Genomic DNA, 13,092 nt, shown 5'->3' on the forward strand with positions numbered 1-13,092 from the left:
CTTTTTCCAATTCTCTACATGCAATTCTCTTCTATTCATTTCAATTCAAAAATATTTTGCATTTGTCATAACTTATAATGACTACTGATAGTAGTCACTAGGGATGGGCATTCAATGAAATTTCCTTCATCGACGATCAGGGATATTAACGATCAATTATCGATTAATCATTATGTTTTTCATATGACAAAATATAACGAAAATACAAAATACACCGTATTGTTCCTCAAAAAATATTTATTTTAAGAACAGTCCGACACTTTGGGCAGATAAATTGGCAGTTCAAATTGCATAAGCAGCAGAGCCGGCGCCCGAAAACACAATTGACGCTCTTTTGTTCCAAAATAAAAACGAAAAAATCCAAAAACACAATCACATTAAACCATCAATCAAAAATATAGTAATACTTAGGACTGACAGGTTTTGCCAAAATATAACTTAAAGGTCTCGAAAACCTTTGCCATCAAAAGTACTCAAGGGCAGCATCCGTTTCAAAAAAGCTGCAGATGCGTTCCTCCTGCTAACATTGCGGTGATGGGGGCCTGAGAGCAGGATGCGCTGCCACCGACGTTAAGCAGGGTCGTGTGTACGTTGTTCAAATGTTACATCATTTGAGTTGTGGACGTGTATTTATACACTGCTTCGCAGTGTTTGCAGTGAACTTGGTTATTTTTCAATTCAAAATGCTCCCTCCCTAAACTTCGCCGTGGCCTCTTCATGATTCTTTTTCTGGAGTCTCCGGTAACTCCCGTGTCTGAGTAGTGCTTTCTCCGTTGAGTGCCCCCCCTGGTGGTAAGATCTTTCACTGCTGGCACACAGTGAAATTCACTGCTTTGCTTGAAGAATAAGCGTGCGCAATACAACCTCTTTTGATGCCAGACTTTGATCGATAAGAAATTCATGTGATCGACAAAATTCTTAATGATCAGTAATCGATCGTCGATTAATCATGCCCATCCCTAGTAGTCACTGTCATTGCTTTATTGTCTTGCTGCTATGATGCCTGGCAAAAACTTCCATGATGTGCAGAAGCAGGTTATTGGACAGAAGTTGGATGGCATCAGCTCTTTCCAGTGGTCCTTCATGATGGCAGTGTGGCCTTGGCTGGTTCCATCTTTAGCAGCTGGTGAGATAAACATTGAAAAATAAATGAGGAAATTTAATCAAAAAGTGAAGTTGAATCAACTGATGTTAGTTGCACCAAATGCTTGGCAGTGAATCACAGAAGTGAAACTGTGAATGATGGAAAATCAAAGGAAGTTTTGAGTTTGCATGAAGACAAACCACAAGATGAATTCAAAATAATATAAAAAAGCACACACATACAAAACAATAACAAATGAACTAGTAGTGAACAAGTGATGATAAGTAACGATATCAGTAGGTAGTTAAATGACAGCTTTTTAATGTCATCCTATGGTTTGTTAGTTCATAACCAGCATTGGTTAACTGAAATGTTTTGAAGCGACTCGATTATGCTGAGATTTAATGAGTGAAGCTGAACTGATCAAAGAATCAAAGCGAAGGCTTCGACAGAATCGGTGACTGTGCACTGAGCAGCTCTGCCACTACTGCGCTATATTTAGCCAACACACACCAACGAGCCCTACAACAGTAGGCACGCACTGACCCCCACCATCTGCTCGCTCTTTCACACTCAAATACAAACACACTGTCACAAATACAGTCACACACCTTATGGTTTAAATGCCAACCGCTGCCCAGCGATCCTGCAGGTAGACCCAGATGGCCTTGTTAAGATCCTCCTCTTGAGGAGTCTCTCACATATGGGCTTGGGTGGGTGGGGGCTCCCGCTTTGTTGTTGTGGTGACAGAGTTGTTGGCGGATAGAGCTATACAGGTGATACAAGCGGTAAAGTATTGAAGTGAGCAATGGGGAACCATTTTAATGAGCTTGAGTGTATATATATATATGTGTGTGTGTGTGTGTGTGTGTGTGTGTGTGTGTGTGTGTGTGTGTGTGTGTGTGTGTGTGTGTGTGTGTGTGTGTGTGTGTGTGTTCCTTGAGAGTATTTAATAACACATCTATCAAGCATTTTTTCTTCCTCACACTGCTTCAGTAAAGGGCAAAATGACCCCACAATATTACCATAGGGCCTCTTTGCAAAAGCATCTATATTCATATTCTGAATCAAAACTGTTACTAGTGCAATTTATATGCATCAGTGGATTTTTGTTTCCTTCATTCTTGGTTGTTTATTTAAAGCTTCAAAATTTCCTCTCACCTTCACAGCTCCGTTTAAACTAGGATATTGCTCTGATTTGTCTGAATGTAGAAAGTTTGACATCTAACGTTAAATATTGTCTGAGACTGCAGCTATAGCACTTTTAGGGGACACACATCTATTTTTCTTTGGACATAGTTTAAACAGGGTCTAAGGCAGTACATTTTAGCAAAAGAATAAAAAAACTCCTAAATTTAAATTAGTTTTTACTGGCGTTCATGAGGAATTTTCACAATGGCAAACTTTCTGTAGGAATTAACTGTAATATATGGGAGGAAACTGCAAATTTGCGAAACTGCAGGTTGGCTTACAGCATAGAACTTTAATACAGTTGGAAAAAAAACATATTTAACCAAAATTATGGTTAAAACAGTGATATTTAGTGAGAATTCTGCTGAATTTCTGTCCTGTACCTTCCTCCATCATATGCAAAGCTATCACGCTGATAATTCTTGCATAGTACCCTTGAAGTAAGCTTATGTGGAACTCACGATGGTGAGAAAATTGCTCGTGGAAAGATGGACACTTCATCCCCTCAACTTCTGCTCCATCATCTTGTTGATAGAGCAAAAATGAAAGGACTTTTTTGTTTTAGTCAAAAACCAAAAAAGGATGAAGTTCCGCCTCTGGTACTGATGGCGCAGGTTGAATCTCTCAAAGGGGATGGACAATAAACAGGACAGGGAAAATTGCCTTCATTTTGTTTGGTATTATCAGTGGACAGATTGGCTGAAACAGCTTGCTGTAGTCATTTCCAGTAAAAGTACATCAACTGCCATAGCCTATCGAACCCAAAGACTACAGATGATTGTGTAAAGGCTGAATTATGGTTCTGCGTTAAACCTACGGCATAGGGTACGCGGCTACGCGGGAGTCTCTCCGTAGCCTACGCCGTAGCCTGACATGAACCTCCCAAAAAATGTAACTACACGTCGCAGCGACGCGGACCCAACGCAGACCGAGGGGGCTGTGATTGGTTTGCTTGGTAGCAACGCATTTCCGGTTCCGGTTCGTGAAGCAGTAGTGAACTTTCCGGCTCTTTTCTTTGTGTGTGTGTGTGATTTTTTTTATTTTTAATTTTTAATTTTTTTGAGTTGTTTTGGTTTTCGGCACAATAGTTGTCCTTATCTCTTTGATTCACTGTGACCGGAAAAGCCGGAAGCTAAACAAAGTATCAACTAGCGCTCTGGGGGGGTACTGCACCGTGGAGAAATGGAGTGACTGAGAAGCCCGGAGGGTTCACGACGGCGTCACGGCAACGGCGTAGGCTCTGCGTTGGTTTAACGCAGAACCATAAATCAGGCTTAAGGTTTGCTGATATCGCTGATCTGTGGTATGAAAGTTTAAAAATCACACACAAGCTGTGAAATCTGCAAGTTTGTATTTGCTGCTGTTCAAGAAAATACTAAGTTTAACATTGATCATGAACTTAGAGCCTACAGCCCTGCCTTAAAAAGATCTACAACACGGTGACATGAAGTCACGTGAAGTTTAACACTGCGACAACTCCGCTGCAGCCAAACCGCTGAAATTGCGAAGGAAAAAGTGCTCGAACCACTACCAGATACCGGTCATCCTTCACCCTGAGAGTTGATAGTTTCATCGTTGGCCTCACAGTTCATATCTTAAAGTATCTTCACCCTGATGTGTTCATCTGTGTCTGACTGAAAAAGGACTGGCCATGCTAAGTAGAAAGATCACTACAGGCTAAAAGGGGGCTGTATGGATGTGTGTATGAGTGGATGAATGGGCGTTGCGGTGTAAAGCACTCTGATAGGTCTACAAGGGTAGAAAAGCACTATCCATACAGTTCATTTACCCTTTTCTCAGAGTGATTTTGTTTTTTTTCATATTATTATATTTATGCATGCAAAATTGAGAAAAAACAACAAACCAAACTGTTCACATCCCTACGTCAAACAAATTCAGTGTCAGACACAGCTGCAAAGGCACTGATAAAATGCTGGGAAATATGATGGAAGCAAGTCATCTTTGCATTGTGTCCAACCTTTGCAATTTCTATTTGGTATTTATTTTTCCAAATGGAGTCTGATGGAGTAATCTAGTGACAATGCCTCAAAACAGAAATGGGGAGAACATGAAATCTCCACAAGGCCCTTGCTGGGATTCAAAGCAGAGACCTTCAGTGTGAGCCACAAAGCTAGCATGTTTCAGTAAATTAGTTATTTTATTTTCATCCAGAACAATGCTATGTACACCATCTGGTTCCAGACTGCAATATTTTACTGAAAGTTTACAAAAATCTTCAGTATGTATAAAATGAATGTAATGTCATTTTCAGGAAACCTTTTTGTGCCCCTTGAACTCTTTTGCTCAGTTTTCTGGCCACAAAGGATCTTTTTCTTCAACAAATCCCCTAGTCATCACACACTAACGGAAATCTGATTTGTTTTGGGGGGTTTTAGCATGTCGGTGGCATCTATGGGTTCAGAGGACAACCTGTCCGCTGTTCCTGGACAACTGGAGCATCGGGTGGAGATGTTAGTTTTGTTGTCCTTGCAAGCATGCAGCCTATTAGACAGTCAGACAGACAGTGTAGCCTAGTGGTAAAGAAACGGAGCCTTACACATCAACACACACTGCAGATGAGAGACAAAACGGCAACAGAGCATAACTGCGCCTGCCTGAATATGACATACATCCCTCTGTTTTTGTGTATTTGTGCTTTGCTTGCCCGGTTTTCAACACTGCACGTACTGTAGGGACGAGGCTCCCGATGCAAGCTGTGGAGGGACCATTATGAATCCAGACAGAAACTCCTGTGTGTCCACGACTGGGGGGGTTGGGGAGCGGTGGGGAGGGGGGGGCGGTTTTGGCAGACGCTGAGCTGCCTCAGTTTGGCTTTAACACTCATTTTAACTAACTTCCATCTCCTGCATGTAGCGGGGCAGCTGCACACGTGTTCAAACTCAACATTCATGGACGGTCTTTCGCTCCAGCAGCAGCACACGCAGCTTTATCTGGGTGGAAGCTGAGCCGCCACAGTGCTCTGGTGGCACAGTTTCCTGGTGCTCCGTGCGGGTCGGACGCTCATCAGGGGAGCAGAGTCTGCAGCGCTCTGAGCAGAGACCGGGTGACGTGCTCCTGTACGTGTCAGAGCACTGCGGCCGGGCCTGGTGGGCAGGTGCATGCTGGGAAACCCAGCATCTGCAAAACCCTCGCACAAACAAGGTCCTGGACCAGAAGGGTTTAGTTAGGATTATAACAACTAAACCAGTAACAGTAGCTGGACAGTAACAGATAACACAATTTTTAAAGGCTTTTACTGTTATTGATAAAACGTGCAAGAAGAAAACAGGTAACGGATGTTGATTGTAATGGTAGCTGTAAAAAAATATTTTTCTATATATAAATTGCAGTATTTCTACAGCAGCAACTAAATACAAAAAAATACAAATACATTTAGTCAAAGCTGCATTGTTGGTAAGTAAAGTAAGTAAGTAAAATGTATTTATAAAACAAATTTAAACAGAGATATTAGGATTAGAAGTATTGAATTAGTAGCATATTATGATGCTTATGATTATCATTATTGTTATACAATGATGCAGTGGCTCTAGTTGAGTGTTTGGAGAGTATTATTTAGTTTTACACTGGTAGACTTTGATTGTAACTAACAAATATAAATAAGAGTAGAGTTTTGGTGAGGTGACTAAAAACATTTAAACGTTTTGAAACTCAACGTGCATTTCCAAGCCTGTCTGTGAAATCAGCCCAGATCACTGCCTGAACTCATGCGTGTGTGTGTTTGTGTGTGTGTGTGCGTGTGTGTGCGTGTGTGCGTGTGTGTGTGCGTGTGTGTGCGTGCATGCACAAACGTGCACATTGTGACCGTAGGAAAGAAAAACAATTGATGAGACGGGTTCTGTAATCTGGCACATGTTCAGATTCAGCACGGGAGGTGAATATATTATTCAATAGCACTTGAACAGCCCACACACACTCCGCTGCACCTGGACATAGTCAGATGACATCTTTAAAAATGTAATGTGGACAATCGATAACCTATGACTGTCCTCGGGCCTCGCAGAGATGAGGCCGATCTCACTCCAGCCCATCAGTCAGATATTTGCCACTGGGTAGGTGAGTTAATGTGTGCGGGGGAAGCCAATGACAAATGAGGATAAATAACACAGAGTGGGTGGATGGGGATGGGGGGGGGGGGTGGGGGTGGTGCACTGTGCAGCTCAGAGACCCAGAGAGATAAACACAAAGTGAGAGTTGGCCAGGCAGGTGGGACAGGAGGGTGTGACCACCAGGAGAGCGTTTAGCGTGCAGCGCCAACCTGCTCCCGCACTCTAATTGGCTGCCGCAACTTTGACAGACGCACTCGTCCCTCCCCCCTCTGGCAGCCTCCCGAAAGTCTGTGTATGAATGTGTGTATGTGTGTGAGAGAGCCGGCAGACTGAAGCGAGCCACAGAGGCAGCCTCCAACTCCAACCCAATGAGATCGCAGCCCTCGCACTCACACGCACAAGCACGCACTTTCCACCCCGAGCGCTCTCTTAAACCCTGGGACGCAAAGAGAAAAAGAAGAAAAGGAGGAAGCCGAGAAGAAAGAGAGGTAGCAGGGTGGCAGAGAGAGAGAGAGTGAGGGGAGCCAGAGAGGAGAGAGGGGGCGAGAGGCAGAGGGAGACGGGCGGCGTGTGAGGGAGAGCACCATGGCTTCAGATCCGGGGCTGGCTGCGATGCTGCTGTGGACTATCTCACTCCAGGCTGTGGGCTCCGCGGGAACCGGCAGCAACGAAGGTACGACTGTGTGTGTGTGCGTGTGTTCAAGTCAACAGACAGACAAATGATGCACATTTTCTGTCAGCAAGAGATTAACTTCTTACATGTGTGAAAAAAACCCCAACAAAAGACCACAGTGATGATGAACGACAGAGGTGGTCGGTATTTTTGAAGTTGTGCCGTGACATCAAAGTTTGCTCTGAGGAAAAACTCGATGATGATGATGATGGCTTGTGTGTGTGTGTGTGAGAGAACAGTCTTCTTGACGTGGTTTGTGTTTCCCGACTTGTGCGTCAGCTCAGCCTCCGCCGTGGGCTTCGACGCTGCCGTGACGGCATCTGAGTGTGTGTGTGTGTGTGCGCGAGCATCTCTGCTGCTTCCCTATAGATGATCTGAGGTGAACGTCTTTGTGAATTTGTGAGTTTCCTACATGTCTCTTGTCTGTGTGTGTGTGTGTTTGTGTGTGTGTGTGTGTGTGCGCGTGCTTCTGGATGTGTGTGTGTGTTCTTGTCACACACTCCCCGAGGCCCAGCCTGGGTGTGTTTACTTCCATCCTCTTGTCTGTTATCTTTCCACCATGAGAAGGAAAACTGTTGTTGTCACTTGTTCCGTTAATGTCACACACACAAACGCACACACACCTCAAAGTCTCCGGTCACTTCTTTCTTTGCACGTGTGTGTGTGTGTCTTTGATGTGTGAGTGTGTGTCTGCGTGTGTGTGTGTGTGCGTGTGCGTGACAGGGTCACTGACACGGCCTGGTCTCGGTGACAGCAGCCGCCTATACTTTGCCCCTGATGGCAACATTCAGCTTTGACGGCTGCACGCAGAAAAAACCCCGGAGGAGGAGAGGACACGGAAGGTGTAGTGAGAGGAAAAAAGGGAAGAAATCCGTGCTTTGGTTCAGGTACATCCCCTCCGTCACGAGGGGGTGACGGTAGCCACTTATCCAGCGTTGAGCAGTGAAAAATAGGGGTCCGGGCCGCCTCGGGTCAAACAGGGCAGGAAGCTCCAGACAGTCCCCATGAGCTGCTGTTAAAATGTGATTTTATCTGCATGTTGGGTTCTTATCACCCGACCCTGTTCCTGGGAGCGTGAGTTCTGCTCACTGACCTCCACGGGAGTCTCCCGCCGTCGCCGTCCTGCATCTTTGTTCCTCAGATGCATTTAGACTTTACTGCGATGCTCGTCTCACCCATTGATCCTACATCCCGCACTGCCCTGGACGGTTTTGGATACTGACAATAACTGTCTGTAAAACTGAACTAAATAGGAGTCCAGAATGACTCGTCAATTAAATTCTTTTGAGTGGTCGCGAGCCACCACAAAGAAAAATAATGAGAAACGTTTTTCCAATCCTAAAAACCAAATTTGGGACATCAAAAGTAATTTTTAGGGGGTGATTTTTACCTTTTAGTTGGGAGCAGGATATCGGATGTAGTGAAAAGACCACGGGTCCTGATCGGGTTGGAGTGGGCTCCGGTGTCGTTCGTTTTCCAAAAGGTTTCTTTTCATTTTTATGCTCAATTAAGTTTTCAAACATCTCGTATCTAAAGTCTAGGGAGTGAATTTATAGTAAAAAGCACTGAAAAAAGTCATATCTAAAAATTACACTTTTAAATAACCCTAAAAGTCTAGAATCCCGATAGCAAATAATTTTGCAGAAACTACATGGATGCCAGTAAGGTGGTCCTTGTAGTGTCAAAGATAAACAGGAATACGAGATATGTTGTGTCTTACTAAGCAGGATGAAAATGCTGTAAATAATTTCATGCAAAATTGGAAATTAGCAAAGAAATAGCACTGCTGTTGTGTTAAACTGGATGTAATGAAGTCCAAACAAATGGCAGAGATTTATATATATATATATAAATATATATACATGCAGGTTAGATGAAGACGGTAACGATAACTCTAACTCTGGACTGAAGGAAGAGTTGGGTATTAAATGAGCGTATGAACTGGTAACGAACTGCTCATGCAGCCACGCACAGCGCCGCTTGGCAGCAGACGATGCTCAAGAGCACTCGCACAAGAGCGTCTATTTGTTTGAACACAGCATGAACGAGCAGGAGCCGGCGTTCAGCCATCTTGTTTTTATCCATTCTTCATGGTTTCACCGTTCATCACGTGAACACGCGCCCTGCCTATATGTGTACACGACGCTGGCTGTGCAACACGACTGGGCTGAATTATACATTTCACTCACAAGTCTAGTGTCCTTCAAACACCATCCTTTATTCCCTTGCAATCGACTATTCAGTGTGTGCGTATGTATATAAGTGTGTGTGTGTGTGTGTGTGTGTTTCAATATATACATTTCTGTACGTGGTGATGGCGGCGGGCGGGAGAGTCAACGCCTGACTAACACAGACAAAAAAGTATTTAGAGTTTGTGGCGTCTGCATGTTTTTGATAAGAGAGGTGGAATATTGAATCCCGCACTGAAAAAACGGTGCGTGTGAGAGACCGAGTAATTATAGGAGAATCATGCTGCTTTTTTAGATCCACAAACAGAAAATAAAGAGAGGAGCTGGCGTCAGTGTGAGAGCAGGAGGAAGGTAGAGCCTCCTCAGCTGACGTTAGGGCTCTGGCAGGCAGTTCGGCACCATATAGCCTCGTGCAAAGCCTTATGTTAAGATTATTTATAAGCCCATGCAATTTCTTCTCCTTTTTAATTTTTCCAAGAAAAGCTTGCTATTTTTGGGTGAATATAAAAAAACAACTTTTTAATGACCTCCTTCTTTTTTTTTTCGCCATATAAAAAGTCATTTCAGCCTTTAGGGAAATGCAACATTTTTTTTTACAGATCAATCTCAATCTTTCACAAAAAGACATTACAAACATTAAAACTACAATCCAATTACTGGCTGTTTATCTTTTATTTCCCCCGTTTAATTTAGTCTTTTAAAAAAAAAGGCTTTAAGAAAATCTTTTGCATTTATTTCACTTCACTTAATTATCCACATCACCAAATAACAACAAGAGAACTAAAAGAACTACATTACTTGAATCACTATTTATATGACTATAGTTCTCAAAAAGTGAATGTAAATGAGTAACAAAGTGATGGAGACAAAAAATGTCTTTAATTTGAGAAAAGGCCCATTTTATGAAGCCGAATAAATTGTTAACATCTGGTCCACTTTATAATGAAATGCTTAAAAATATAGGGAGTAAGTCTTTTTTTTTAAATATTTTTTTGTATTAATACTTTTATATTGTATTATTTGATTTTGAATCCTTTTATATTTTAAAATATTTTAATTTCTTCATTTTGCATTATCTTTATTCACAAGTTTTTGAAATTAAATTTAAATTAAAACAGCATGTCTCTGTAAACTGCAGTCTTCCCAATAAAGAAGGGCAACATTCTTCACATTTTCAACTTTGTTTTTTTGTTTTTGTTTTGCACTAATGACAAAGAATCTTCCGAAGAAATAAACGTTAAACATCGACCACTTGCTGTAAATATCCTTCAACCGAGTGCTGTCTGATGACGGACACGGAATCTGTGACGTTGAGCACTGAAATTGAATCTGAATGTGTCTTCAGACAAATAAGTGGACACACAGCGGTTAGCTCCGTGTGCGTATCCACCTGTATGGAGGAGGCGGTCTCCTGCCTGCATATCGCTCCTCACCGCGGCGTTCCCATCAAGGAACGGGGAGCATTCCCTCAGGTTGTTGTCAGTACTGAGGAACATGAAAAGACCCATGCAGAGAATAGGACTCGCTGCTAATGAGCAAACTGTAGGTGGAGGATTATTACCACATACCTCTGCGGCAGGAGGACCAACTGGGAAACACAGACCCAAAGGCAGGAACAATATGTGGCAGCAAGGAGCTTCTTTATTTCCCGTCACTTAAGCATTTGAACACGGAACCTTGAGCAAACGAATAAGAACGGAGGAGTTTTTCTCTTTGGCCATGTGTATGAAAAGGTGAAGATACATTTTTGTCTGTGAAAAAATAAGAAAATACCATTTTTGATCTGGGTCAGAGTGATCGTCGGCTTTGACCCTCGTGTTTGTTCAATCTCCCTTCAGTCAGAAGAAAACCTGCAGCGTGTTTGACAGCGCGGCATGAAAATAACATGCACGAGGACTTGTCACAATTAATCGCTTTTAAATAAAATCTCTCTAGTGCAGATTACAGAGGAGAAAAGAGGCATTTATTGTACTAAGTGGTGAAGCTGCTTAAGTATGCTGCTCAAGGACATGGGTCAGCTCTGTGACTAGAAAATATATTTTCCCCATGGCACCTCAGTCGAGCTCTTAAAGCCCTCTATCGATACTTTTTTCCCACCTTCTCATAGCAGCCAAACTGTACCAAATACCTCTCAGCAGAAACAAATCACTGGATTCTTCCATCATGTTGTCTTCTGAGAGATGAGCATCGACTTCTCCTCCTCCTATTATATTACTATGTGTTGCGTGCTGTGGGGCGATACGTCGCTCACTGGATGAGCAGGAGCCCCTCGTACAAAGCCGCTGCAGGTTCAAGTCCTGGCCTCTGAGCCCGTAAACATGGAAAGGCTAAAATACTCCCGTTTCTAATGGAGGATTTGGTTCTGTATTGGCCCTTTTTGAAAGCCGTTTGACGGGGGCAAAGAGAGATGGAGGGGGAGCAAAAGTAGAGGTTCCCAGATCCGGCTCTGCCAGCAGCAGAGGTCTGCAGCATATACATGCACGGAGGCAGCTGCCAGTCCCAGGAAGCTATCCAACCCCTATTATTGTTTCATTTCTGAACCTTTTTTTGTGACTCTGCTACGGAAGAGTATTAGGGCCAGGCAGGATTAAAAAAAAATATATATTTTATAGGAGGAAGATTTTTTTTTCATTATGCACTTCGAGAAAAAAGTCAAAATGTTGAGAAAAAAGTCGAAATGTTGAGGAAAAAAGTTAATATGTCGAGATTAATGTTGAAATACAATTTCAAGAATAAAGTCAAAATTTCGTGAATAAAGTTGAAATGTTGAGGAAAAAAGGCGAAATTTCAACTTTTTTCTCAACATTTCGACTTTTTTCTCGAAGTGCACAATAAAAAAAAATCTTCCCCTCAAATATTTTTTCTCCTGCATAGCCCTAATACTCTTCCGTACTCTGCAGTATTTAGTGTCGTTTAAAAAGCATGAGTATTTTATCTTCTGTCCTCTTAACGATAGGTCGCGACATTAGTGGCGCGAATTTGCTTGATTTGTAATGTAACAACAACAAAAGCAAACTTTTAAAATTAAACCAAAAAAAGGAATAGCAATAAAAACAACAACAGGATATGACGTTGCCGACCTGGACTGCTCGCATGCACGCAGTCGAGCAACTTCAGTAGACACGGGTGCAACGGCGTTGATGCAAGGATGCTGTGAAATATGTTGAAAACAATAACAGTAATTTGACCAGTGCGAGATGCTGCCTGCTGCGTGAATGATTAATCCAGCGCTGACTGTTGCAGAGATCACGAGCAGCGCTGCACTCATCCTCACAGCTCCCTCGCTTTACCACATCTCCTCTTGCACATGCAACATTTTGTAGTTTTTTACAATTTTCTCATAATTGACTTTTTCAATTAGTGATATTGAACGAAATTATTTTGGTTAATTATTAATAAAGCAAGCAATTAATTATTGACATTATTACTTGACGAATTAACAAATATTAACTTGTTCGCCAGCAAATGACTGAAATATAATTTTTTTGATTGTTTTATCTTAAACTTGAGGTTGATTGTGGTTGACTTCATGAAACAGAGGGACTCTCACTCTGCTAGCTTGTCTCGACACGGCCTGGCCTGGCGTCCCCCCTGCTTTTTGTCCTCCAGGCATCGGCCTTTATTAAGACATCAGCCTTGTTAGCCAGCTTTTAACAGAAAGAGGCTGGAATAGGATCAATGTGTCCTCCTGAGCTGTACGAGCCCAGGCCTTACAAAGCCGGGGCCTCTCTCTCTCGAGCCCCGTCCTCCCATTATTAGGAGCTGATGCTGGGTCGGCCAGAGATCAGCAGCCCCACCGCCTCCGCTAGACTGTGTGATCGGGTAATTTCATGTTTCTGCGCTCTGTCAGCATGTGGGCTGCAGGATTCCTCACCGAAAAGACGGAGT

General features: G+C 42.8%; 1 protein-coding gene across 1 annotated transcript in view; it reads left to right on the forward strand.

Annotated features, from left to right (window-relative positions):
- The first annotated feature begins 6,692 nt into the window (after positions 1 to 6,692).
- The window catches only part of epha8 (eph receptor A8), a 206,199-nt gene continuing 199,799 nt past the window's right edge, over positions 6,693 to 13,092 (forward strand). The window contains exon 1 of the mRNA XM_061728015.1: positions 6,693 to 7,015. Within this exon, the coding sequence (XP_061583999.1) occupies positions 6,928 to 7,015 (88 nt within the window). The 5' untranslated portion in view covers positions 6,693 to 6,927. The remainder of the gene's footprint in view (positions 7,016 to 13,092) is intronic.

Source organism: Cololabis saira, chromosome 8 (assembly GCF_033807715.1).
Source record: "Cololabis saira isolate AMF1-May2022 chromosome 8, fColSai1.1, whole genome shotgun sequence".
NCBI classification, from domain to species: Eukaryota; Metazoa; Chordata; class Actinopteri; order Beloniformes; family Belonidae; genus Cololabis; species Cololabis saira.